This window comes from Cyclopterus lumpus, chromosome 12 (assembly GCF_009769545.1).
Source record: "Cyclopterus lumpus isolate fCycLum1 chromosome 12, fCycLum1.pri, whole genome shotgun sequence".
Classification (NCBI taxonomy): Eukaryota; Metazoa; Chordata; class Actinopteri; order Perciformes; family Cyclopteridae; genus Cyclopterus; species Cyclopterus lumpus.
The window spans coordinates 13,096,762-13,124,307 of NC_046977.1; the positions used below are offsets into that span (position 1 = coordinate 13,096,762).

Here is a 27,546-nt window from a genome sequence, read left to right on the forward strand (position 1 = left end):
TTTGATAGATTTTCAGATGCCTAAATAAGTATGTCAGAGCAAATTAGGAAACATGTCAGTTATTTTGCTTTAATTATATTAGGAGAGACTCTTTATGTTTAAGTACGTTAACAAAAATTGCAAATATGTGAAATAAATGTGGTGGGGTTACAACTACAATATATTTCTAAAATATAGTAGAGAAGGACTAGAATATATTTGTCTCTTTGTACCTGTCACGGATTGGCTGGGAGACACAGGAAATTGGACTCAAAATGCAGAATAAAGAGGCGGTAGTCAGAACTCAGGATATAGGGATCTTTACTGGGCAATTCATTTTAATATATGAGATACTTTACGTGTTACCAATAATATAAATTAGAATTAACGCCTTTCAGAATACTTCATTAATAAAACCCAAGTTCTGTAAAATGGATATAAGAGGATAAGCTGCGTCCTCAGTCAGCTGCATTGGAGGACGAGTCATTTCCTCCCTTATTACTATGTGTGTGTGTGTGTGCATGTGTGTGTGCATGTGTGTGTGTGTGTGTGTGTGTGATTGATACGCTGTCTGATTAAAGGGTGAAGTGCTCACAAATCTACAATACAAGCCCGTACAGAAGAGTCGCCAAACCTGTCAGTAGCGACCAAACCTGTGTCACCTTGCAGGAATGTTGTTTTGAGAGGTGGCAGACGATTGGCTGAGCCTTTGCAGGTGAAAATCATCTGCACGGAGATTGGTGGAGCCACTGCAGAGCGAGTTAAATACCGAGACTTACACCTGAGATTTTCAAACTGGGGCGTGAAGGTCATCTGCAGTCGCACAGGTGAGTGTTTTTTTCTTTCTTATAAAGTATTTAAATCAACTTTTAATTGTTTATTTTCCTTTCTTGATTTCTTTTTTCTCCCCCTCTACATAAATAGTTTTTCGTTTTCTTTCTGGTAAATATTTTTACAGCCAAGGAAACATGTCTTTCTTCAAGAAATTCTTCAACGATGTCATCCGTAAAAAAGACCCCGTCGATGACACCGTTAAAGTGAGTGTCCGATCACCAGAGAACAACTGGTCATGCGGAGAGTACACCTGTTGTTGGGCTTGGGTTCAACATGACGGCCCTCCAGTCTTCAAAATGTGTATTTTACAGATATGTGGAAGGAAGTTAGTGAGACTCTTTTCCTGTAAGATGACTAACTGTCTGTAGCTCTGTGAAGCCCGGCTACTCTGCTTATGGTCCTCTCCTCCGTCTTTCCTGACGAAACAAAAATCATCTGCAACAAGAAAATAATAGCTTCTGAATTCCTGGTGGTTTGCAACTGCCATGAGTGAGTGAAACGTTTGTATTTCTGTCTGTCGTTCTAGGTGAAGGGTCAGCCGAAGCCTAAGTTCTATGGAACAGTCGCCCCGTACCCGAACTTCAGTGCCAGCCAAGATGCAGTCACTTTCCAGAGCGCCATTGAGAGTAAAGGTGTGTGTGCTCCTTTGTGTCATCCAAAGAGTGCCTTTGTGCTTTTAAAGGTTGGGTTAAACGTCTTGTCAGATGGTGTATGTGTTGGCTTGTAATATGTATGACTCGGCAACAATGAAAATATGGGTCATGTTTCCTCTCGGAGTGACTTTTCACCCAAGTCAAGCTGCTCCTCTGCTTTTGCATCATTTGATATGAACTTGGGGAGTTTTTTAAAGTCCCCAAAGAAAGTAAGCTAAAGTACAACTGGTCCCTCACAGAAGTGGACGAGGACGTGATCATTGCAATCCTGGTGAAGAGAAGCAACGAGCAGAGACAGAAGATCAAAGTAGTTTATGAGGCGTCCACTGGGAAGGTGAGCGACTGCTTTTGTCAATGAAGTCGAGTATGGTCAAATGAATGGAACGGCAACAAGCTGAACACAGGTCTGGAGAAATACGGGCACATGAAATGTCCAGCAAAGACTCCCTCTGACCTCACAACGTAATGGATTTGCAGAACAAATAAGGTCCGATGATGTGTCATTCAAATCAACGCTCTTAGTTTCTCAAATCAACCCGCTTGATTTACGTTGTTTGATTTGAGAGTTCCTTTGTTTTATTCTTCATTATTCTCCTTATTTATTTAAAGAAAGATTATGTCAATACACTCCAGGGCTTTGCTGCAGGTACAATCAGTATAATGGTGGCTCACTAGCAAATAGTTATTAATGTGCAACTGACATTGCTAAGTCAGTTTTCTGACTTGTCTCCATTTGTGCTATTGTCACATGACGTAGATGACTGGTTTTAGCACAAAAGTAAACAAGCGCACCTCACCGGAAACATGTTTGTTGTTTTCCGCTTGTGGCAACGTTCAGCTCGCTGACGCTTTGAAAGCAACCGACTCGAGAACCTTAAGAGAATTACTACTCGTGGCAACAGTGGTCATCAAAATATATTTAGTCCTTCCGGGCACGCCCCTGGTGGTAGTTTAAGCAAAAAGACATTGTGGCAGATGGTATAATCTTCCAGAAAACAACAACAACAACCACATACACACGCACACACACACACACACGTAATGGCTTTGATTTTCTGCAGCAGTCGTAGTCTGTTTTAAAAAGGTACCCTCATGCCGACATGTTGTCGTTCCATGTGTCTTGCAGAGGCTGGATAAAGCTCTAAAGTCTGTTCTCAGGTCAGATTTAGAGGACATATCTCTGGCCCTGCTCATGGATTCGGTCCACTATGATGCCTACCTGCTCAGGAAGGCCACGAAGGTAACTCTTCGGTTTATGCACTATTCATCAGCATCATTAAAGATTTCCGGATCTCACTCACGATGTTACTTTTCATTTCAGATTTGTGATTTCTTTTTCTGTCAGCTCTCTCACTAATATTTTGTAATGTTTGTATAACACTCATGTTATGTCACTTTTAAAACGTTTTAAATGTAGCCACGCTATTCCAACAGGGTTTCGGCACAAATGAAGACATCCTGGTGGAGATTCTGGCTACAAGATCAAACCAAGAGATTCGAGAGATTAAGATGGTCTTCCAAGAAGGTTTGGCCCCATTCAATGCAGTCACTCTGTTTTTTTTGTTTTTTCATGAACATGCTGAGCTTTTTTTTGCATTTTATGTAAAATCCTAGTTATTTTACCGTGCCACTCTCTGGTGTCTCTGGTGCACCCAGTAGAACAACACTGGATTATTTTCCAGTGCAGCACTGTTATCACCCAGTAATGAGGATTGTAAGCCTCGAGACAACAGCTATGATTACTACTATGTCCCAAATATATTGGGACTGTTATCTTCTGTGCTGAAATGTTTTTTGTTCCTCAGAGTACCAATCAGAGCTGGAGGAAGTCATTCGGGATGAAACCAGCGGGGACTTCACCTCGGCCCTTCTGGCCATGTTGAAAGCAAACAAAGACGAGAGCAAGGAAATCGACAACAATCAGGCCCGAAAGGACGCAGAGGTAAATGGCCGGCGTCATTCAACTTGTCAAAATCCTCATTTTAACAAAAGACACAGTCATTTCCTAAAACAGCTGACAGCTGTGGTTTTGAGCATAATGTGTTACTCAGCAGGAGAAAATGTTATACTTGTTCGGGACTATTTTCAGCTTGTGTGAGTATTTCCAGCAGCAAGACTGAGAATGCAGAGTTGATTCAAAATAAACAAACGTTGTGAGTGTTCATGGGAATGAAGGAGCACGTCACTCAGGGCAAAGATGTGTCTTTAACAACAGTGGAGCTCTGTGGCACAGAGGACAAAGATCAGGCTTTGATACGCACAATACATGTTGGATCAATTGTCGACAGTGAGAAACATATAGAACATTGTCTGACTTGTCCTTTAATGGAAAGGTTTTGCAGAGAACCATATTATCTCTAATGTCGTGTTCCTGTGTTCTGCCTGTAGATTCTGTTCGAGGCCGGTGAGAATACCAAAGGAATCAATGTTTCGACCTTCATCGACATCCTGACCACCCGGAACGCGCTGCAGCTCGCAAAGAGTGAGTGCTTGAAATGTGTCAGGTTGATTCATCAGAGGCTGAAACTGACAAAACCTTTATTTCAAAGAGTATACACACACACACACACACACACACACACCTGGAAAACAGGTGGAACCACACTCTGTCAGGTAGCAGGTGGAACACACCCAGCAGTGTAGAATAAACACGGAGCAAAGTAGGCTCAAGTTCTTTTGAACAATTCTTTGTTAAACTATGTATGTATCAAGTGAAGGTTTATTTAAGCACTCATACTCTTTCAACATGACGATGCTCCGTAGTTCATATCAATGCTTTGTTTTGAGTATCAATTCTGGCAGCTCATGATAAAGATCTGATCAAACCACCTGAAGACTGTTCCGGGGATGTTTGGGGCACACTCAATGATCTCATCATCTGCTTTCTGTTTGACTACCCGTCAAACAGATGTATTTGATCCTAAATACCTGTTGTTTGTGTGTTCACCTGGCAGCATTCCAGCACTACGCCAGTGTCAGTGACGTCACGTTGCCCAAAGCCCTGGACATGGAGCTGAAGGGAGACATTGAGGACTGTCTGGTTGACATTGGTACGGAGGTTTTCTTCATTTCTGTCCTGATCACATTTGGTTTCACTTTTTATGAATGAGGAGTTCTCTTGTTCAGGATTTAGCCATATAAGATATATATATATATATATATATATATATATATAGTCCAGATGGACAGGTTTTTTGGACTATATATATATAAGTTGGGTTGTTTGGTTATGCTGCCAGTTTCAGGTCACTGTCAATCAAATCTGCACACCCACACATTCTTGAAGAAGCAGATCAACTGAGCTTTCGAGCGTTAATCTCTTAATAAATTCTAACTACAATGTTTTTTTCCCCAAGTTTTACCTGCGATTGTTGCACATTTAGTAATATACAGGAAATGGTGTATGTGTAAGCAAAGGTCAGAGGTTCACCAAAATCCAACACAAAGACCCTACATTTCCACAGTAGATCTTCTGGCCTGTGGTTGTCGGGATATTTTATACAATTATTATCAGATGGGTGGATGAATGGATGGACGGAGGGACACCTCCAGGCTCAAGGACCACTGCTGGCTGCACAAGCGGGTTGGACTCTGTAAATATAAATTAGCATAGTTTTACTGTTGAGTTTCATGTGGTGTCCATGAGAAAACACTGGAGGGAGGGTGTTAAGCAAAGAACAGGAACACACAAAAGGGGTGCAAAAAAAAACAGAGCAGCATCTGCACGCTGCACATTTTCACTGGGAACTCTTTTTCTGTGTGTATTTTCCATGTCCAGTGAAATGTTCCTGGAACACGCCAGCTTTCTTCGCAGAGAAGCTCCATCTGGCCATGAAGGTATGTGCAAATATGTCCGTCTCTTTCCCACCATATGGCAGAGTGCATGTGTGTGTGTTTCTTTTTCCTCAGACATGCTGTGCTGAATGTAGTGGTGCTTGTTTGGACAATGTCTTAATTTCTGTGTGTGTTTTTCTTTTAAAATGCCTACTTCAGAATTTAGGCAAGGATTGAAAGGTCCACCATAAAAATGCTGCATTCCCATACAAATAATATGTGAAAAGTGACTTTACTAATCATACATTAGCTTGTAAATTAATCCCTGCTTTGCGGCTCACTCTCTCACATGTTAGATGTTTGGAGGTCTGCTCACCATAAATATTGTCAACCTCTGGAAAACACTGCTCAACTGTCATGATTGGAATAGATGTAGTAGCAATGGTACACAAGCCAACATATCATGCAAATGTTGAACACGAACACACAGTGTGTAGTAAGCCTGCAGAGTGAGGAGATTTGCACACTTTCTAGCTGTTCAGCGGACCAACCTTTGCTCCGTTCTCTCAGGGTCACGGCACATGTGACGACACACTGATCAGGGTGCTGGTGAGCCGCTCTGAGGTCGACCTGAAGAAGATCGTGCAGGAATACAGGGCCATGTATGATGTCAGCTTACAGGACGACATACTGGTAACATGACATACATATGAAATATTTTAATTCACCTGAATGGCTGTCTTTATGTTTACTTTTATTTTGTAAGAAACAAATATAACGATATAGTATCAGAGTATTTTTGCTGAGCACATCTTTGTTTCCGTTTCACAGAAAGACACTAAAGGACATTATGAGGCTATCCTGCTCGGACTGTGTGGACCTCACTGACATTTTGACCACTCGTCGAGGAGTGGAAGCTAGTTTGTCCACTGGATGCCACTAGAATCTCACATCTTTTTAAATGATTATGAATAATGTGTTATTAATTTAGTTGATGTGATCCAACCAACAATAAAAAACAACAACATCTCATACCTTTCCTGTCTGTTGTTTGCTGTTTCTTTTTTTTTTTTTTTTTGTATTAGATATTCTAAGTAATTCAACGAAAGACAACAATAGTCATCGCTGAAGTCGGCCAGCTTTCTAAATATTGGCATCAAATAAAGTTAAAGTCAAGTAGCTACATCGTTTATATTCAACAACTACTTTTTTACTTCCTACCACCGTCGTCATCCTCGGCGCAGAAAACCCGAACTGCGCAGCAGCGACGCTCACGAACGATAAACTCGCGTGACGTGGACTTTGTTTACCGTGTCCGGAAGTGCTGCTGTGGCTTTTTGGCCAGCTTGGAGGTTTTATCCTTTCTTTACGGACTCTTAACTGTTTGTTGCGGTCAACTCAAAGAAGCACTCGTTAGTTCTCTATCTCTAACTAGGAGAGCGCGTGCAACTGTTGGACTCCGAACAGACACGCGCGCGTTGCAGCCACACACTTGGGGTAACTGGTACAGTCTGACTCGACTGGTTGCCAGATGGTTAGCTAGCTAGCTAACCGGATAACAGGCACAGGAAGCTGTCAACTGACTTCAGGTTTATGTCGGTATATTGTTTAATTTAGAAACGGAGAATGAACAAGAGCCTGGCGGGGCGGGGCCGTATTATTCACCGGTGACGTTAAATGGGCTGTGGGTTGATTTCAGTGGTAACAGTGATGGTTCGGATAGTGGGGACATAAATACTGCAACTGGACTTAAACTGGTCGACTTCAGGTGCTCGAACATGGAAGACAAATACAGCAGCAACGTCCTGTCCGGGGGCAAACTGGGCATGGTAGAAGTGCCCAATTCTAGGTACGTGTCTGTTGATCTTGCCTTCCTCTCATCCGCCCGTGGGCTCTCAGCATGTCAACTGGGTCGCTGATAAACCTGCGGTGACGCGGGTCACTTGCTTGTTGTGTCCAAACTCCAAATGCATTCAATTTATAATTATATAAAACTGGGAAGAAGAAAACAAAATCATCCGTTTCATTCGTTCACAATATGTAATGTGATGTGCAACACTTTTGTTGCCCCCCTTTGATGCTAATAATCTCTTGTTTGTCTTTTCTCTCTCAGGTTAACCAGATACATAGTGTTACTGGTTGTCACGAAGGTCCTCAAGGCTCTTGGGATCTTTGAATCTTATGATATTCTAAAAGTTGTTCACATTGTCCAGTTCATCTTTATACTGAAATTAGGGTACGTACTTACCTGTTTTCCATGTTATTGAACTTACACTTGTCATGTATTATAGCAGCAGTTTTGTAGTTATTTATGGACGGAGACACCTTCTCTTTTCCCAGGAGTGCTGTTATTCTGCTTTTCTTCCAAAAGCCTTTCTCCTCGGGCAAAGGGATTTCAAAAAGACAGGTTTGTTGAATTTGTTTGCTCATCTATCTGTTCGTGATCCAGCTCGTAGTTTCATCTTCCGCTTCATTCAACATAATATTTGAGGTGCACACTTTAAAGGTTGAGCGTTATGAAAGGGAAAACGCATTGTATCGAGGCCTTTTTGTAAAGTCACTGTACCAATCTGACAATTCATTTGTTTTCACTCAAATAGAAAGGCTACATCAACCAGGACTGAAATTAATTATTGCCCCTGAAAGATAATAATACTAATGATCTGTTTTCTTTTCAAATCTGTTTTGTTTTTAGTGGATAAAGTTATTAAAGCATGCTGTTTTCAGCTGTGTCATATCCCTCCTGGGCTTCTTCGGTCTGACGCTCTGCGGACCTCTCAGGTAAAATGACAACTTGAATGTCTGCCAAGAGTACGTTTTGCATAGCAGTTAAAGGCAACAATACTATGTTGAGTGTATATGAGTATATGTGTGTGGTTTTAATTGTGTGTGTTTATGTCTTTCTTTGTGTGCGCATGTGTGTTTTAAAATCGGTGTCGCCTTTATTTTTTTTGCAGGACATTGTTGCTTTTTGAGCACAGTGATGTGGTGGTCATTGCTCTCCTCGGTGTCCTGTTCACAAGCTCGGGAGGAGGGCCTTCCAAGGTAGGAGGCCGCAAGTTCACCTGTGAAACATTAAATGCTTCTGTTGCTCTGTGTATGCTGCCTCAGGTTACTTCATCGCTGTGGTAGAAATATGTGAGATGTATTTCTGTTGGTTTTGTCTGTCTTTACTCAGACCAGAGGCGCTGCTCTCTTCATCATCGCCGTGATTTGCCTCCTCCTCTTTGACAACGACGATCTCATGGCAAAGATGGCAGAGCACCGTATCCTTTGCTCCTCATGGAGGGCAGCAGTTATTTGTCGGATTTGGTTGTGTTCTTTTTTTAAACCTCTGTTCTTATTGTGTTCGCCTTGACTCGTCTCCAAACCAGCCGAGGGACATCATGACAGCGCGCTCACTCATTTCCTCTACACGGCCATTGCATTTTTAGGGGTTGCAGATCATAAAGTAAGCGAAAGGCGTATCATGCATTGAAGTTTTTATTTGATGCTGCTACATTTGCCCAGTAAAGTATTAGTTTTGCTTTCTAAATGAAATTCCTCCTTCTGTCTTGCCTTCAGGGGGGTGTTGTGCTGCTGGTGGCCTCCCTGTGCCTGAAGGTGGGCTTCCACACGGCCTCCAGGAAACTGTCAGTGGAAATTGGTGGTGCGAAACGCCTCTATGCCCTTGATAACCTGGTTTCGGCCATTGTGCTGCTCCCCTGGGTCATAGTGCTCTCATTGACCACAGAAGTGAGTGCACAGACCATGCATGTCTTCTTGAGCTCCATGTTTCCACACTGTGAATTCATTTAAACAATGTCTGTTTGCGCTCAGAAAAAAAAGTTTACATTTTCTGGACTTCATCCATGTCACTCAGAGTAAAGTGGAATCGTGGTCGTCCCTCATTCTGCCGTTCGGGATGATCATCCTCTCCGTAATGATCCTGGAGTTTTACGTGGAGGCCATCTGCAACACGAAGATGGAGACGCCGAGGTGTGCCCGCTACGGCGCCATCGCCCTCTTTCTCAGCGCCCTGCTGCTGGCAAACTTCTGGACCCACCCGCTGACCGACCAGCTGCGCTCCATGAGCAAACCGCCCCAGCAGGTCAGCACAGAGCATGTGCTCTCGGGAGGAGTGATAGTCAGCGCCATCTTCTTCATCATGTGTAAGTAAAGGCTGTGAGGGTCTGCACATCATCTCAGATCCTTTGACTACTTTGGGTGTGCATGCCCAGCAGCACTGGCAGAGCATTTATGGATATTTATGGTCACAATTCTCACTGAAAAAGCTAAACAAATGCCTGCTGTTATTATGTTAAATGTGCATCTCTTCTCCGTCCTCATCTCTGTCTGCAGCCTCCAGTATTCTCTCTTCTCCGTCAAAGAAAGGTCAGAAAGGCACCCTGGTGGGTTACTCGCCTGAAGGGACCCCTCTGTACAATTTCATGGGTGACGCCCTGCAGCACACATCGCAGTCCCTCCCAAGGTTCATCAAAGATTCCCTGAAACAGATCCTGGAGGAATACGATTCCAGACAAATCTTCTACTTCCTTTGTCTCAACCTGGTACGCACAGTGTCGGGAAGAGAAACCTCACAACTGACCGTCGCATGAAAGATCAAGAATATCATCGGGAGTGGGGAATTAACTGAAACGCTTAAGATTTGGCAGCACCAGATAGATGATTGATTTGCCAGGGATATTTGTGGATTTCAAATGTTCAACTTTCTTAATATAATACAAAAATAATGGAAAACACAGGACTTATTATTACAGATGTCCAGTATACAGAAAAATCACAACAACAGCAAAGTCATGACAAAAATAGTTCTGAGTTTTTAAGTCTATTAATGTCAACACTATGTCATCAATAGAGATTGATAATGTGATAAGAAGGCTATTGCCGGGATATTCCCCACAGACTGCTCCTGCTCTCCTCCAACATCTTGGAGGCAGTTGTGTTGGATGTTTCCAAGTAACATTGCAGCTGCCATTGAGGGCACCGAGGATACGTCCTCTGTATTTGTTTTCTCTCGGCTTTTTGAGGTTTTAATTACCTGAGGAGGACTTAACATTCTACAATTACACAGTTGGGTATATTAGACTGACATTTCTTTTACTTTACACATTTTAATTCTGACAAAGAAATATACACCTTTTCATTAAAAGAAAGGAGATGTGGCTTTGAGACGCATTCAAAACAAATAGTTATAGCATTTAGATAATTAAATATTTCAAATTCAATTAAAACTGTTGTTGTATATCTTTAAGACTGCAATCGTCATACTTGGGATTGTTGGTTCGAGATGGGTCTGACTTCAGATTCTCTTGGTTTGTGGCTGTTTCAGGCTTTCACCTTTGTGGAGCTGTTTTATGGGGTTTGGACCAACAGTCTGGGACTGATCTCTGACGGCTTCCACATGCTGTTTGACTGCTCTGCTTTAGTCCTCGGCTTGTTTGCTGCCCTCATGACGCGCTGGAAAGCCACCAGGATCTTCTCCTACGGGTAAAGTCCACCGAGAACATTTGGAAAGGCTTTCGTAGAAAACACTAGCAAAATGGAGAGCATTTTAAAATTCCGCAAGATTTAACAAATTGACTTTTTTTTCTTTAGGTATGGTCGTGTGGAAATACTTTCTGGATTCATCAATGGCCTGTTCCTGATGGTCATCGCTTTCTTTGTCTTTGTTGAGTCAGTCACCCGTGTGTTGGATCCTCCAAACATAAACACAGACATGCTGACTGTGAGTAAACTGCATCTACATCTTAATGTAAAGGCTTTTGGCTGAATGTAGGTTTCCTCCAACCTGTTGATGTACTGTAAGTGACATTTATTTTCTCTGTCCTGGTATGTCGGATCATGATTGTACCTTCTCATTTAATATCTGCTCAGCTCCCCAGATATTAGTATTTTCCTACATTCACATTGCACATTTTAGTATTAGTGGCAATAGACAACTTGACTCCCCTTCCCCCAGTGTTTCCAAGGGTATTCTTGTTAAGCAGTATTATTAAGTAGGCTGGTATTGCTACTCACTGATCTAGTAGAAAGAAGTTTAGTTGAATGTCGGTTTTGAACCCTCACGTCATGCAGCTCTCTCTGTAGAGTGTTTGGCCGTTGTTCGCTCTCAAGTTTCCAGTTTTTTTTTTTTAACTCAAACCAATTTGGCCCATGAAGATACGTTTATTTATGATGTTTAATAAGTCTGTCAAAACAAAAGAAAAACATTAGTTGTCATGTCATCAGAGGTATCTACAGTAGAAAGCCTGTGCTACAAGCTAGCGGTGTGGAGTTTAAAAGAAATGGGCATTTACCAGACTGCATCTTTTCATTAGACCCTCCCTATCTAGTGTCATTTTGGGAACTAAACATTAAAATCTCTCTGACAAGTTCCCTTGTTTTATTGAGAAGCGGTATTTAATCACTTGTATTCAAGTGTCCTCCACCTAAAGCTGCCCAGTCCTCACAGGCCTTCAAGACTTCTATTACCTACGGAGGCAAGATAAAACGAGATGGAAAGCAAGCAAAGCACCGGGTCCTCTATCCATGCGTGTCGAGGCAGAGACGATGAAAACACAACGAATCAAACGTGCTATGCATATGTTGATGGTAATCATATCACACAGACTGGTGTGTCCAGCAGATGTTGCCCGATGAGCTAACCTCATAATTGTATTTCCTTTTCAACTTCATCCAAACGCCCTTTTAATGCCTGCCTCAATAAAAACATTCAAACACGAACATAGAGAATTACATAAAAGTCTGACCTTAACATACAGCTTTTGTTAAGTATTTGTTTTTATGTATGGACAGTTTATAACTGATATGTTGTTACTCGGTAAAGCAAGCGATCCGAAAAAGTTTTGTGTTTGATGATAGCCACAAGTTTCCCACAGCAGTCGTTGTAGCTGCTTGTTAACTTCTGGGAGCACGCCTCACTGGTGGGTAATTTCAGTTTAAAGATCACAGTTGATAAGTACATGGTCAAAGATTTTTGGGATGATAACAGGATAACTTTCTGTGTTATCTGTTATTAATGGTGACATCACTCAGTCTGAACTCTTGTGTGCTGTGTTTTTTTATTTTTTTGGGTCTCCTCCAGCCGGTGTCTGTGGGAGGCTTACTGGTCAACCTGGTGGGCATCTGTGCTTTCAGTCACGCCCACTCCCACGGCGGCAAAAGCTGCTCCTCAAATGACCACGGCCACTCACACCACGGCCACTCCCACAGCGAGCACAGCCACGGGGGTCACGGCCACTCTCACGGAGGTGGGCACGGGCACGGCGGACATGGCCACTCCCATGGCTCTGGCTCCAGCTCCGGGGGCGGAGGCATGAACGCGAACATGAGAGGTGTGTGTGTGTGTGTGTGTGTGTGTGTGTGTGTGTGTGTGTGTGTGTGTGTGTGTGTGTGTGTGTGTTTCTCCGTGTTTCCGTGTGATGCACTAAAAGTAAATGTTGTGAATTGGAAGTTGTAGCCGGATCCAATTCTCGTGTTTTCTTTCTCCCTTCCAGGTGTTTACCTCCACGTCCTCGCTGACACGTTGGGCAGCGTCGGTGTGATCATCTCCACCATCCTCATCCGTCAGTTCGGCTGGTTGATCGCCGACCCCATTTGCTCGCTCTTCATCGCCACGCTCATTTTCCTCAGCGTCATCCCGCTGCTGAAGGACGCCTGCGAGGTTCTCCTGCTGCGAAGCCCCCCAGAAAATGAGAAGGAACTGAACGATGCACTGGAGAAGGTGAGCGCAGGGAAAAGTTACTGCTGTGTCCTTTCACAGATGAAACTAATTGTACGCATTGTCTGTTTTCCATTTCACTTAATTTTGTGTGAAGAGACGATGACGTGCCGAAAAACTTTCCACTGAGACAAAAGAAGTGGTTTAGTGGAAGTTTTGAACTTTTTCTTTTCACAAGGGAAATCAATAGTATGTGTGTTTTGAATTCGGTTTATTTGACTGTTCACAGATTAATTCAATTTGGAGGAAAGTTATTATTATTTATTTTCTTTGCGTGTGTCTCAGTCATATCTTAACTGCACCTCAACTATTTTAATCATCTGGATCTTCAATTTTGTTGTTAAATTAACAATAAGATAATAATGATTTTTTGTGCTTTCTATTTTTTTAATTTTTTTACTCTTATCCAAATTCCAAAAGGGCAGTTTTTGACGTCAGTAAAAAATATGATCACCCAGTCAGCAGATTTTTTCATTGTGTTAATTTTTCTGATTTATTTATTATTATTATTACAGATTGAGAAGATCGAAGGAGTTTTGTCATACAGAGACCCTCATTTCTGGAGGCATTCGGCCAACATGATCGCGGGGACCATCCACCTCCAGATCATGGCAGATGTGGTCGAGCAGAGGATCATACAGCAGGTCGGTACCACCAGACTCCATATTGGAGGACCTAACGTCATCATACCAGCTAACAACAGTTCTCCTGGATCTGAGTTCGTTATAGGAGAGTAATTGAGGTCATTTTTATGTTCATGCGCCCTAGAGGATGAATCCTCGGGGCTGACCGCTGTGAAATCTTTAGTTAGGATATTGACCGTTCTAAATTGGTCCGTGTGATTTCCCCCTGCTACGAAGGTGACGGCGATTTTGAAAGACGCCGGGGTGAATAATCTGTCGGTGCAGGTGGAGAAGGAGGCGTACTTTCAGCACATGTCTGGACTCAGCACAGGGTTTCAGGAAGTTCTGGCAATGACGCAGCAGATGGAGTCCATTAAATACCTGAAAGACGGGACGTGCATCATGTAACAACCATCTGTTGTACCAAATGAAACCTTTCTTTTTTTTTTCATTGAAATGTACAGTATATGTATGTATGTGGTTTGAAATAAATCTGAATATATTGTTTTTTTCTTTGTCATCTGCGTTTTTGTTTTTGTGTGAACAAGTATTCTGTATTTAACTGACTATTATTTGTCATTATAGAGGAAGTGCCTTATGGTTGTTGCAAAGCTTAAAGTGGAAACAGACAACTTTTCATCTGTTTGGCTGCTGATGTAATAGTTCAGGAGAAATTTATTTTGTCTTTCTCAGGGACATCTGGACCACAACTGGGGATATTAGTTGACACTGAAACCATCTGGGTACATTATTTGCAGCTGAGTCCTAACAAAATCCAGTTTTAATTTTTCCTAACAAACTTGTATGTTAATTATAAATATAGCCTTCATATGTTCTGTGTCATTGTTATTTGGGCCTAACTAGGGACATGATGGCAGTGTTTTGATAATTCTGTTCTCCTGAGTTTCAGTAATGACACAAATCATGACACATCCTTCCCGATTATTTGTCAGTATTACGTATTGACTTCAGCATATGCCAATGACAGAAAAAAACAATAATGGTGAATAACCTTCTAGCTTTATTTTAAGCAATGAGCATTAATCTAATGCATATAAATGTGATAAAAAACACAGTTAAACACGCCCTCTGTTGCTATGGTGTGAAAACAGAACGTGAAAAGATTCCTGTTGCCCACATCCCTACGTTTTAACATGCAGGTGTCAGGAGTCTAATGTGCAAAAGAAACGACAACGGGGTTCATGCATCCTACGCAGCTGACTTCCTCCTGCCTTCTACTCGATCTCATTGGAGGTTCCCGCAGTGGCCTTGATCTCCATTTCTGGGGAATCAAAAAGAAATCAGGAAGCTGTTACAAACCTTAAACGGATAGTTTTTATTGTAATCTTTTTTCAGTAAAGATAATTCCTAATCATCATTTTATGATCGCACACTGTGCATTTACTTGGATGTTTAAATCTGTGGCCGTGTGTTCAACAGTTATCTTAGATATTTACCGGGGCAAGGTCCGCCTTCCAAGATGATGTCATCAATGGCGATGTCACTCCTAACTGATGAACCCCTGGTCGCTCCAAACACGATCTGAAAACATATTCCTCCCTGTGAGTGATGAGCAGTGGCAGAAGAAGCACTCCGCTCCTTTACTTAAGTACATGGACCAATACAGCAATTTAATAGTGTACCATGACAGATAAATGGCCCGCATTTAAAATCTACTCAAATAAAATGTACTTAAAGCGTCAACACTAGAGAGTACTTGTTCTGCAGAAAAATGATCTCGATCTAGTTTGTACTACCTCACATGCAGTAAGGCATTTTAAGCCAGTGGTTCCTAACATAAAGGTGCTCGACATTTTTCACAATTTTATAGACCCAACGAAACTGAAATAATAGTCACAGACTAACATACACACATAATAATCAGTTGCACCACTGGAAAAGTAATTCTTTAAAACAGGCTTTATAAAGTGGCCAGCTGCCATTATTGTCTACCGGTCAGGGTCACCCATGGGCACACGGGCTTTAAACATAAAACCGCCTGCAGAGGTTTTGTTGCCCTCTTGCCTGATGCTGGCTGTCGCTCTGGTACTCCACTGTGGCCCTCAGCCAGGCGATGCTCTGCTCGCCGCTCAGCTGCCACAGCAGCGTGTCCTCTCTGGCCTTGTGGAGGTGAATGCTGAGCTGACCCGTCCCTGAGCCATACATGTGGTAGTAGAAGCGCAGGCACTGGGGCCCCTTGGAGCCCCTCAGAGGGCGGGACAGCAGCCGGACACGCTGACCGGGCAGCATGGGCGACGCCTCCATGTGCAGGTAGTACCCTGTCGATCAAAGGTCACACCGGTTTTCACTCATTCTGTTTGAGCAGCACCTGAAGTGTATTATGAGCAGAGTATTCTGGACTTGGGACCCCCTCACCGAGTCCCGTGGTGTGGTCTCCTCTCGGGCCGGTGTACGAGGTCGGGGTGGATCCTTTCCTCCACTCCCAGTCGGCGTCATCGCTCTGCTTGTCCTGAGTGTAGCCGCACAGGCCGGCTTCAAAGTCACAGTGTCCTGGCAGAGACCACGACAGCAAGCCTGCCACAGGAGTGCGGATGACACGTGATGTTGTGGAAAAATATACAAATATTTACTGTATTGGATCTAGTTATCCCCTAGAACTCATGGCATGCCATCAGCTTAACAACATCAGGTCTATTGTTGTGTGTATTTTAAACAAATAACACATTTCAATGAGGGTTGGTGGAGACACGCGAGAGCTCTGAGTTATTGTTGTGGTTGTTGTTGTTGTTGTTGCTGCAGATGTTTTACCTGCTGTCAGCTCACAGTCTCCGAGGCTCACGCTGATGTCGTCCAAAGCCACGGAGCCGCAGTCCCAGAAGCTCCTGCAGGTGCTGACAAAAACCACCTGAACAGCAAAGGAAAGCAGAGGCGTCAACGCCAGCTTCGCCGGCCCTCAGGAACTGAAACCATTGCTCACAGCTTCCACCATCGCAACAGCAAACACAGACGTTCATGTGTATGACTCACGTAGAAGAGAAAAAGAAATCCTCAGTCAAGTGTTTAGTTTTTCTTAACTGGTTCAATATGTAAAGTAGGGAACAAAAGGCCAGTGCAGAGAAAGCCTTTGAGCACTTTGGGATCTGGATGGATTACTTATCAAACGTGGTGATGGTACTGTGTCCTCTAACATAAAATAAATCACAGAGCAAAACTTAAAAGGCTCACCAGAACAGGAAGTGAAGCTTTTCATGAAAGAATACTAGCTTTTACTTTTTTGTCTTTGTCTTTCTTTCTCCTGCATTCTTTACATGTCCTGCTCCCTTCCTTCTTTTGTTTTTTCAACTCTACATTTTGTTTTTTATCCATCTATTGGTTTATTTGAGTTTGTATGTTTTTATTTCTTTAATTGTTCTCTTCTAAAATCGTTCCTTCTCCCTTTATAATGCCATTTTAGTAGCACAGCTGGAGTGTCAATGTATTGGTCCTCCATGTTGGTCCAGACCATAGACTGTACATAAGAAGCAGATTCTCCCATTGGTGTCATTTTGTCCATCGCCATCTCATTCTTTTGCGCCCAGAAGAGACACGAGAGGGTGGAGCTAAGTACAACCGAATGCTTATTAATAAGACATTTTTAGGCGACCAAAATGAATAAAAACACTAGCAACTCCCGGACCGGACAACGGTGTGGTATTGACAATGTCAATCAAAAATGTAGCCCGCCCTAAAGCATACCCTGCCTTATGGTCTATTTGACTCTGAATGGGACAATAATCTACTAAATGAATGGATGGATTGCTGTGAAATTTTGTTTAGACATTCATGTTCCCCAGAGGATAAATTCCTATATGACTCTGATGATTCCTGACTTCTCCCCTTTTCCTCCTTCCTTCTTTTGTTTGTTTATTTGATCTTTCGAACTCCTTTCCTCCTGGCACTCATTCTCCACTGTTATTCTGACCGATGTGATATTTCCACTTCCTCTCCGCTGACCTTGGCAGGCTGTGATGTCTGGAAGGTGGCGTCTGTCGTGATCCAGAGTCCTCTGGACTTCTCCCCCTGAGTCCAGATCTTCTCCTGGCTGCCGCTCTGCTGCTGCAGATACACAGCAAGAGCCTGGTCCGTCTGGTTGAAACCTGCAGTTACCAGAGTTATTTATGCCTGGTGAGTCAGTGAAAAAATAAATAAAATCACAGCACACGATTCACTCATGTCGCAAGGCAAATATCCTTCCATCTGGAGAGTTTTGGGGTGCCACTCACCCCTCAGCGAGTAGTAGAATCTCAGGCAGAACTTCATGTTCCCTGGCAGAGTTGGACCGATCAGCCGGCTAACGTAACCAGAGTGTGGGCTCAGCCGGGAATGAGCCAACAGGAAATATCCTGGAAGGAGAAGACAGACTTAATTTTCTCGCAAGAATTTCTCTTTCTGTAAATCTGCTCGCCATGAGTGTTGCCATCACCACTCGCAGCTGGTATTGATCTCGATTTTAATTGTTTTAAAAGCTTCAAGCCTCGAATCCTACTTTTTCATCTGGAGGTGCCACTGTTGCGTGATTCATACAGAGCCACCACCAAATCACTGGCTCGAGAAGTTGTCATCGTTAATATTCTAGCAATGGGAAATATGAAATGCTTCTGGTGGCAACATTTAATGAACCAGAAAGTAAATGTGCCTCAATAATAAGCTACAAGCTCTTTAGAACTGCGGAATTGTAAGATAATCATAATCAATAATCGTCTCTGCAAGAGACCCCACAGTCATTAGACCCAATGTAAAATTAGAAATGTTCGTTAAGAGCGTAAGAACCGGAGAAATGGGCTTTTTCAATCCACACATTCTTCTTTCTGGTGCCTACATTACCCAAAAGGCAAATCTGGTGAACTCGCCTCTTCCTAACTATGCAATCCCAGATTTGTTTTACCTTTTTAAACTTCCTCCTCAACTGATGTCGACTCGTTTGCCCTTCGAATGCAGGTTTTAACTCGGCGTTCGAGACCCACCTGCCCCTGAAGTGTGGTCTCCGTTCCTAAAGATGTTGGGCTTCACAGACACTCTCCTCCACGACGACAACACCCCCTGGTCCTGCACGTAGTTGCAGAAACCTGACTCAAAGTTGCAGCTGGCGATAGAGGGGTCGAAGGTCGGCTCTGTGGAACAAATGTAGAGGGAGCAGTCTTTTGATGTTGGATAAAAGTTTGCGGATCTGGTTTTAGTATTTACGATTTATCCGCAAAATTGACATTTTCTATGGTTATTAATAGTTCCCAGGTGATGAATAACATTTTAAGTTACCCGCCTCACATTCTTTTATTTATTTATACATCAATTAACCAGGTTTGTCCCATTGAGATCCAAGAATAGCTGCTTCACAGAGTTTCAGCAATTGACATAAACAATTAACATAAAAGCACACAGAAGATGGTTCAGTTCTGATTTTGGAAACAACAAAACGTTTCCTCTTGTGACACACAGTGATCAAAATGTTCACCTTGAGCATCACAGAGAAAACATTATGATAATATATCATAATCTATATGCCAAATTGTTCTTCTCACAACATGTGAACCTCCAAGGTTGTATCTGTTTAATCATGGGCGATATAAGTCCTTCAAAATCCTAAAAGGTAATATTTTGGCTGTTCACCCAGAATGCATTTGATCATATGTGTGTAAAGGTGACATTAAAAAAAACGCTTTAGAATGAACAGTGAGTAACTGTGACTTCAGCTCACCAGTGTCTTTGCTGCAAAACTCTGGAGAAAAAAAAATGTCATCGACTGCAACGCGTCCGCCTCTCGGGCTGTTAAAGGATACTTCAAAGACCACCTGGAGGCAGAACGACACTCATAAACACGCAGATGCTGAGCCTCACACAGGAGGGGATTTCATGTACATATATATGGGGTAAATACATTTTAAAGTCATACATGAAATATATTGGTTTTAAAATAGTTTCAACATTTTCAGCAGTATATCGATTAGTCTCCTCTCCTCTGTTCATGTAAAGCGTCATCACACAGATGTAGAGCTGACTTGACGTGTTTCCTACCGACCTGTACAGAGTATGGTGCCTTCAGGTCCACCTGCACAGGTATCCACTCTTCGAGCGTCCCGCTCCAATTGCTCAGGATTTCTGTGTCTGCTCTCCACAGGTCCTGGTACTGACCCAGCTGGTCTCTGGTGTAAACAGAGAACAGGTTCCCCCTCCTGTCGCTTCGCTGGTACTGAAAGCTCAGGCAGCCGGACAACGGCACCGTCGTCATGGGAGACACCAGTTTGGCCACTTCTTTGAACGTTTTGGCGTAGATGGAGTCCACGTACATCAAGTGACCTGAGTGAGGGTTTAGACATGAGCCCTTCCTCTGGAGGAAGTTTTAATGTAGCCGCAGGTCTAACATCCGAAAAACCAAAACAAACCTACTGGGAAATTGTTTTATTATGTATGCCAGCACTCTCCCAGCAGTCTTTACAAAGGGAGTTTACTTTTACAGGTAAACAACAAGGTTTGAGTGAAAAAACCTGCACGATTCGAAGTCATTGGATGAAAGAAAAATACATTTATTAGAATAACACTCACCAGTCTTGTTGTTATACGTGTGGTCATTTGGTATGTTGTTTTGAAGGAGCTGGCCCCCTCCTCCTCCTACATACCAGTTTACATTGGCATTCCACTGATTACTGTATCCACACAGGTGAGACTCCTCAAAATCACACTCTATAAGCAGAAAACATGTGAAACAGGGCCGTCATTATGGGTGTGGCTGCAAAAGGCTGGAATCCTAATAATGTACCAACAATGTTCATGCGTGTGTGTTGACGGAACAGAGCACAGATGGCTTGCATCCAGAGTTGCATGCTTATGTGGATTATTATGTGTGAGTGATGTATGTGTGATGTCACCGACCCAGGCAATGTCCAGAGCTGATGTGGATCTCAAAGATGGCCACGCTGCTCCCAGCGCCCCGTCCAGGCTTACCTTCGATTACGACCTAATCAACAACACATGTTCAGCGACACCCTGCAACCCTGATGTGGAGTGTCACAGGAATGACATCAGAGAAGTCATCAGACATATTTAGGGTCAGAGAGAGTGCACCCATGTAACCCGCAGGCATCTAATTCACTTGTAAATTTGTGGGGTGACTATGGGTCAGTGGTTAGCATGCCCGTCTTTCAATCAAGAGGTTGGCAGTTCAATCCCCGCCCTAGTCGATGTGTCCTTGAGCAAGACACTTAACCCTGCATAGCTGTGTCTAATGTAAAGTGTCTTTGAGTATCTTGAAAAGCACTATATGGATTATTGTAAAGCTCGGGGTGAGCGGCAGGTTGTCTGTAAAAATGACTTCCAGAGGAAGAAACGCATGAGGTCAGGTCTCGTGCATGTGAGTGTGTGTGGGCCCAAGCATGATCTAAAAGACATCATTGAAAAATTAATAAATAGCATGTTTTATTATTATGTGTTACATTTTAATTCAGATATATTCTACATAGTATTTTGTCATAATTTATTAATATCGTTTTAGCTGAAATAGATTAAAAAGCTCTCAAGGACTATGTGTTAATAATGTCCATCTGGTAGCTTCATATTGTTAAAAGAATATTTACAATTGTTACAATTTGGGAAAAACGCCTTTTTGCTTTCTTTCTTAAAGATAATCATGTTTATATCCCTTTTATATCCGTGCCTTAAGTAGGATAACGTTACAGTCCTAAAGTCTGGACGTGGTTAGCTTAACTAGCAGAAAGGCCAGAAGCAGTGAGGAGCAGCTATAGCCTGGCTCTCTTCAAAAGGGAACACTCCTATATCTTGCATAAATATTGTAGAGGGGGTTGCATTGTGTAATTATTTCTTGGCAACAATATCTTTGGATGTTTTCCCCTTTGCCTGATGCCTATAGGCCTTATACTGTCTTTATGCTATGCTAGGCTAACCTAACGGCTTAACACACAGCTCAATTGGTCCAGCTTCTCGACATCCGGCACTTAAAACGTAATTTCTTCAAAAATTGCCCTCAGTTGGTATCAATCTTCTCTTCAAAAACTTAACAGCCATGAGAAGACGTTCGCGGGTTTGTGTTCATCGAGATACATTTCGCCTTTTAGTAATCAGTGTAAAATTGAAACCACTGACACATTTTTTTTCACCTGGGTCTACTTTGGACTGAAATACATTAATGCGCTGAGGGGCCCACACATAGCACAGACCCGACTTCTCATTATGTAGAGGGCACGACCCTGTCAGAGTCAGCGCTGCCTTTGCATATAATCTAAACATGTGCTGCACTATCCCCACACAGTGTTTGGATAGTGTGTGTGTGTGTGCGTGTGTGAGATAGTGTGTGTTTCTCCACACACTTCATGCTGGCCTATATTTGGGCCTGCATGTGTAATATCAACCTTTGTCTTCCCTCCTGTTGACAACAGCATGATGTGTGTTTTTCTGCACCTCCACTGTCTCACGAAAGAGGCAATGAAAGGCAATGAAAGTCAGCAGTTACTGAAAGTCAGCAGTTACTGTTTCTTCTTAGGAGACTTGAATGAAATACTGAATAATTTTATTGTCAAATTAGATGTTATTGCTCATAACATCATAACACAAAAACACAACTTTATTTTTAAATATTATTACTTTTTCTTCTAAATATACAACCTTATTCTAGACATGTTCCAACTTTGTTTCTTGTAATACTTTGATTTCTTTTCCCCTTGAACTTTATTCTCAAAGAAATGTTTCTCTTAATCTCAGAGTTTTGTTTATTAACAGGGCCCCTCAGTCATGTATACAATGTATTTAAAGTTATGCATAGCTGTTACTTTGATTTGTTTAAACTTTTACTTGAGTAGTTTCCAACATAAGTAATAAAATAAGTACATTTTATGCTTAACTTTTATTGTTCATTGTGTTTTGCACGATTGCTAACAATTTTGAATTTACTTCCACATTCATCTACAATATTTCCAAAAATAAAAGTTGAATTGACATGTCACTTGCGATTAACATTCATGGTCTCCATATGGGTAGTTAGATGTGAAATTGAATAAGCACATTTAAGCTCCTCAGATGATGAACACAAAGATTAGACCTTCTATTGTGTTTTTCATATCTTACCCTGTAGGGCTCGGTATTGTTTTGCAGGTCCATGCTTGAGATGATCCAGCTGTCAGAGGACTCCTGGCTGCTCCACAGCGGCTTGTCAAAGCTCTTTCCCTCCATGCGCTGCAGGACTTCCAGGTTTCCCGACCCACCGATCTGGTAGACGAGCCTCAGGCAGCTCCACTCGTCCTGCTCCAGAGTCGGACTCAGCAGGACCCCTGTGACCTCTTTCTGTGGCCCAGCGTCTGCACCCATCTCACCATCCTGGTCCACTGCGTCCACGGCAACAAAACGACCTGAGATAAAAAAGGACAAAATGTATTTTTAACACTGCTGATGCCAAAGGGGGAAAAAAAGCTTTGATTTGAGGGAAGACTTTTTATTCTACAGGGACAAAATATTGTCAACATCACTTGCATGTTTGAGCCCATTTTCTAGAAATATCAAACATCCATCCATCCATCCATTATCACCCGCTTATCCGGGGTCGGGTTGCGGTGGCAGCAGGTTCAGCAGGCCGACCCAGGCCTCCCTCTCACCCGCAACACTTTCCAGCTCATTCTGGGGGATCCCGAGGCGTTCCAAGGCCAGCCGGGAGATATAATCCCTCCAGCGTGTCCTCGGTCTTCCCCGGGGCCTCCTACCAGTTGGACGTGCCCGGAAAACCTCTAATGGGAGGCGTCCAGGAGGCATCCTGACTAGATGCCCGAACCACCTCAGCTGACTCCTTTCGACACGAAGGAGCAGCGACTCGACTCCAAGCTCCCCCCTGATGTCCGAGCTCCTTACCCTATCTCTAAGGCTGAGCCCACATATCAAACACTGATACATTAAATGTTTTTGAATGTTGAATGTGTTTCTGACTTTTCTATCTGCCAGCTCTAAAGTCAAAAGAATATGAACAAAAGTATACATGTCAATAGACTATTGTCTCTGTCATTGTGGTTATTTAAAAAAAACTAATTCAGGTTTTCTGCACAGCAGAGACTGAAACATTTGTTTTGTCAATTGAGTGTCCTGCATCTCATAATGCAATTCCAATTAGCAGTTCTAATGAGATTCAGCAGTCAGCACTGCTTTTTCATGAGCTTTCATCACTTTCATGAGCTTTCAAAGAAAAAAAAAAGAACAAAAGTAACATACCTTAAATATAGGTGCAAAGACATAACAACTGCATATGCTAAACCAGGCTGCACCCACACAACAGAATAGCAGCCACATGCGGACACTAATGATGAAGGTTATTAAAGCTGATACATACTGCAAATGGAATGCAGGAATAATGGGGCCCACCTTTGTGGAAGTATTTATTTAGTTGTATTAAGTATTTTCATGTGTCTTATCCATAAAGACTTCTGTGATTAAAAAGGTAAATCCTATTCGATGGGACGCAAGTAGATCCCTTAGAAGCTTCTTGGTATGGCAGGTGACGCGGGAATGACCAGTAATTCTAAAAGACTTTTCGTTTTAAAAACTTGAAGAAACGTGAGAATCCACCCTCAGTTCTGAATTGATTTGGCACACAAGCTGACAGAGAACAAGTAATGCAGCGCTGGAACAAGTGGTTCAGGATAAAGCCGGTCTGCATTGATGTCAGCTGGCCATTCATATTATACTTTCTCGGCACAAAGTCGCGTAATTCTCAGAGAAAGTCACAAGTTGCTTCTATACACAATGTTTGCTAAGTTTGATAAGCTAACATGTTTAGCGCCTCATGTTTGCCATTATCACCATCACAGTGTACACAAAGAACAGCTGGGACTGATGGGAATGTCATTAGTTAGGTATTAAGTCATAAGCCAAAGTGCTGAGCAGACGGACATTTTGACCTGATGACCTGTCACACATCTTCTCTTTTGGGTAAAAGGCTGAATACTGTTTCGAGTGGAACTTTGATCTAAAATAAAATACAAAAAACACGAAATTTAAGGAGTCAGGTATTATGCATCAGAAATGCAGCTCCCACCCTCACAGAGACGTTAGCTTATTTTTAAGCTACAGGGGCCTCTGGACTCTCCTCACTGGTCTGCCATTCATTATTGGTCAATGTGGAATGCCCCGCTGCCTTGGGGCTCCTATCCTGACACACGCACACTCACACTGGGGCTGAGCTCATTTCACATTTCATGCGGTTAATTCAGGATGCATTTCTTCTTCTTTTTATGCCAATGAAGTGCAATTGTTTTCATGTTTGTGTTTACACAAATTGGCTAACAATCAAGCTGAGGTATTTTTTTGATTTCAGCAGTGTCTCTGCTTTGTTTATAAAGTACATAACATGCTTCATATATTTGACATGACTTCTCTTGCAGCCTCAGCCTTGCTGCACAGAGCACCAAGAGAGGAGAATTAATGAGCAAAGACTGAGCACACCATTGGCTACGCTGAGCTTTTAGCAAGCCGGCGGCAGTAGTAACAAGGATGGAAACAGGAAAAGAGAAAGTAGTTGGCTTTTTCTCAGAGAGCAATTTTCAGACAAGTACAAGTGCAGGATCATGGTGGGAAATAAGGTCTTAAAGAGGAGTTTTTACAACAGAGTAGCTGCAGATACCGTTGCTACTGGAGCAGCTGGGCACAATCATGCTCGAAGGAAGTCTTCCTCCCAAATCCAAAGAACGTAGATGGGAGATGGTGAGCTTTAACAAGGATCACACGCCCCTTTCAATAGTGCAGAAGCAAGCCCTTAGTCAATCAATCAATTGGTTGGTCCAGCCATTAAATGTATACAATGCCAACTTTAGTAATCAATTAACTCTCTTAAGTTTGTTTTTTTAAAGTCATCCATTTGCTTGTTCCATGTTCTCAAGTATGAGGATTTGAGACTGAATAATTGCTGTATTAAATTAATTCCTCATACAATATATAAGCTGTCTGATATCATTACATTCTATACACCAAATTATTAATTAATCAGAAAAACTGCAGATGCATTAATCGATAGTGAAAGCTGTTTTTGTTTGCAGTTACTTCTGAAGCACCAATGACTTGACTATGTCCTCTTAAGTAGTTACCACCTATGCCGGGTTTAACGGTGTCTGTGCGTTACAGAGCTGAAGTCAGGACGCTGTTAGCCTAGCTTAGCATCAATACTGGAAGATGTTAACGTGGCTGTCCAACCTTCCCCGCCAACACTGCCACCGTACACTAGTTAATATGTGGTATCTCACATGTTTGACCAATACACTAACACAAATGTAAAAATGCCTCTTGGTGGTTTTAGGGGAGCCTCAATCACCTCCTGACTCTCTTATCTCATCTTCTTGGTAAGAAAGCAAAAAAGTATATTTCTCAAAATGCTCCTCTGTTCCCTTTTAGAGGTTCTAGGCACTCTTTTCATTGGCAGTACACGACCATAGTACGAAGTAGAGACTTATAAGTTCAAGTTGGCATGCTTGGATATATTCTGGTTCTCGCCCAAATATGGTTACACGATTTGCCTTTTGAAAGTGTGGATTTGGGCCGATTTATGCAGAGAATAAAGTCCAGTTAGCAGGACCTGGTCCAGTGTCGACACCTCGAATCCAACCGGTTCTGGTGGATCATACATCACACGTTTAGTATACAGGCCTGACAGAGTTAGTTGTACATTTAGATTTTGTGTAAAGGTCAAAGAGCCGAGTGTTTCATAACATCAACATAACCTCCACCTCTTCAATTCGGCCCTGCTTCATGTCACAATTAACTTGACAGGATCCTGCTGCAAGTACAACATGAGGTGTCTCTCTCAACATATCTGCAGCACAAAGCCCTTCTCAGCACGCATACAGCGCATAAGAAGGAAGTTGGCCACAGTTTCTAGCACCGAGTAATGTATAAAAGATCTAATCAGCATCATCTGTTGGCTTCGATCACTTCACATAAATATTGTCCGACATAACGTATATATCGGTATGCACAGAACCCATCTATATAAGCTGCAGAACACAACCAGCCAGAATACCTAAATGTGTTATTTCACTGACTCCAGATGTTCGGAGATGCTGAATTCAATGTGGACCAGATGGGCTTCTTTTCCAGCATGCGTCGTTCATTTTGTCGCAAACCGGCACCAAAACAACTGCAACGTCACAGCTGAACCACTAAAAGAGCCACAATGAAAGCCTACACTGAGTGCAAGAATGAACATTTAAATAGAAATGTTTTTAAGAAAAGACCAAAGATGCTGGGTGGCAAGTTTCCCAGTACCATCTTTGTGCAGAGCCCAGCTTGTAAAGTCTTCATCGGACGTGTATCCGCAGGTGTTGGACTCAAAGTTGCAGGAGCCTGGCAACAGCTGGCTGTGTGCCTGGATGGTGGCTTGGAACACAGGGAAAGAAAAAGAGAGAGGGAACGGTAAGTATGAATCATAGCAACTGGCATTAACAGAAACATGCCCTCATTCACCAGCACTGGCGCCACCGACCGTTAGAAAGTACTCACCAGCAAAAGTCAAGAGGTAGAATGGAAGCATCGCAGCTCTCTGGCAATAAATCAACCTCAGAGGAAAATAAAAGTACGTGTGTTTGCATCCACAGACGAGGGGGGAACAAAATTCAAGAAGTTGCAGGAAAAGTTTGTTTTTGAAGATTCCTCTCGTGTGTGTCGTCTTGAGTGTCTCTCCAGCTCACAGACTGGCAGCTCACTGCAGACGCTCCGCTGGGAAGTGCGTGTGTCTGGACAACAGAGCAGGGAGGAGGAGGAGGAGGAGGAGGAGGAGGAGGAGGAGGAGAAAGGGGACTAGCGTCGAGAGAAGGAGGAGGAGAAGAAAGGTGAGTGATGTGTGGCGGGAAGCCAGTGAGGGACCATGGGAAACAAAGGAGGGTGGGGGAAAGAAGAAGAGGAGGAGCGGCTGATCGGTAAAGAAAAGTGGGAGATTACGGGGCAGTTGTGGAAGAAAAGGAAGGAAGATAAAGAGTAATGAAGG

General features: G+C 42.7%; 3 protein-coding genes and 1 long non-coding RNA gene across 6 annotated transcripts; 2 read left to right on the forward strand and 2 right to left on the reverse strand.

Moving 5' to 3' along the window:
- The first annotated feature begins 720 nt into the window (after positions 1-720).
- On the forward strand, positions 721-6,267 carry LOC117740382 (annexin A1-like). 2 transcript variants are annotated; one of them, XM_034546751.1, is made up of 12 exons: positions 721-806; positions 938-1,016; positions 1,340-1,445; positions 1,706-1,800; positions 2,593-2,706; positions 2,901-2,991; positions 3,272-3,408; positions 3,855-3,948; positions 4,421-4,516; positions 5,245-5,303; positions 5,811-5,933; positions 6,072-6,267. In XM_034546751.1, exons 2-12 carry the CDS (start codon positions 948-950, stop codon positions 6,126-6,128), a joined length of 1,041 nt encoding a protein of 346 aa, XP_034402642.1. In that variant the 5' UTR covers positions 721-806; positions 938-947; the 3' UTR covers positions 6,129-6,267. The 2 variants fall into 2 exon arrangements, with proteins under 2 accessions (XP_034402642.1, XP_034402643.1); XM_034546752.1 differs by lacking the exon at positions 721-806 and having other exon boundaries at positions 920-1,016.
- Positions 3,830-6,641, reverse strand: LOC117740383. 2 transcript variants are annotated; one of them, XR_004610615.1, is made up of 3 exons: positions 6,551-6,641; positions 5,792-5,930; positions 3,830-5,057 (listed from the first exon to the last, which is right to left on the reverse strand). It is a non-coding gene; the product is annotated as an uncharacterized LOC117740383 (long non-coding RNA). The 2 variants fall into 2 exon arrangements; XR_004610616.1 differs by lacking the exon at positions 6,551-6,641 and adding an exon at positions 6,276-6,455.
- Positions 6,514-14,095, forward strand: slc30a5 (solute carrier family 30 member 5). Its single transcript, XM_034546750.1, has 16 exons — positions 6,514-7,089; positions 7,354-7,476; positions 7,581-7,647; positions 7,936-8,021; positions 8,198-8,285; positions 8,419-8,506; positions 8,615-8,691; positions 8,805-8,975; positions 9,103-9,391; positions 9,582-9,790; positions 10,573-10,730; positions 10,839-10,968; positions 12,328-12,577; positions 12,740-12,966; positions 13,479-13,607; positions 13,824-14,095. The coding sequence occupies exons 1-16, from the start codon at positions 7,019-7,021 to the stop codon at positions 13,992-13,994; spliced, it is 2,334 nt and encodes a 777-aa protein (XP_034402641.1). The 5' UTR covers positions 6,514-7,018; the 3' UTR covers positions 13,995-14,095.
- Positions 14,096-14,679: 584 nt separating this feature from the next.
- LOC117740384 (MAM domain-containing protein 2-like) lies at positions 14,680-27,093 on the reverse strand. The gene is made up of 15 exons (XM_034546753.1): positions 27,063-27,093; positions 26,829-26,939; positions 22,659-22,939; positions 20,454-20,538; positions 20,127-20,264; positions 19,603-19,880; positions 19,282-19,375; positions 18,551-18,697; positions 17,810-17,929; positions 17,541-17,683; positions 16,356-16,452; positions 15,963-16,121; positions 15,612-15,865; positions 15,044-15,128; positions 14,680-14,868 (listed from the first exon to the last, which is right to left on the reverse strand). Exons 1-15 carry the CDS (start codon positions 27,091-27,093, stop codon positions 14,822-14,824), a joined length of 2,070 nt encoding a protein of 689 aa, XP_034402644.1. The 3' UTR covers positions 14,680-14,821.
- Positions 27,094-27,546: the final 453 nt, after the last annotated feature.

Bases quoted from the DNA above. Each gene is read 5' to 3' on its own strand.
- LOC117740382 (XM_034546751.1), top strand. From the start codon at position 948: ATGTCTTTCTTCAAGAAATTCTTCAACGATGTCATCCGTAAAAAAGAC. The intron at 1,017-1,339 runs GTGAGTGTCCGA...CTGTCGTTCTAG, and splicing joins CCGTCGATGACACCGTTAAA to GTGAAGGGTCAGCCGAAGCC. The intron at 5,304-5,810 runs GTATGTGCAAAT...CCGTTCTCTCAG, and splicing joins AGCTCCATCTGGCCATGAAG to GGTCACGGCACATGTGACGA.
- slc30a5 (XM_034546750.1), top strand. From the start codon at position 7,019: ATGGAAGACAAATACAGCAGCAACGTCCTGTCCGGGGGCAAACTGGGC. The intron at 7,477-7,580 runs GTACGTACTTAC...CTCTTTTCCCAG, and splicing joins ATCTTTATACTGAAATTAGG to GAGTGCTGTTATTCTGCTTT. The intron at 13,608-13,823 runs GTCGGTACCACC...CCTGCTACGAAG, and splicing joins AGCAGAGGATCATACAGCAG to GTGACGGCGATTTTGAAAGA.
- LOC117740384 (XM_034546753.1), bottom strand. From the start codon at position 27,093: ATGCTTCCATTCTACCTCTTGACTTTTGCTG. The intron at 20,539-22,658 runs GTAAGATATGAA...GTTGTTGATTAG, and splicing joins ACAATACCGAGCCCTACAGG to GTCGTAATCGAAGGTAAGCC. The intron at 19,881-20,126 runs GTGAGTGTTATT...ACCCTCACTCAG, and splicing joins CACGTATAACAACAAGACTG to GTCACTTGATGTACGTGGAC.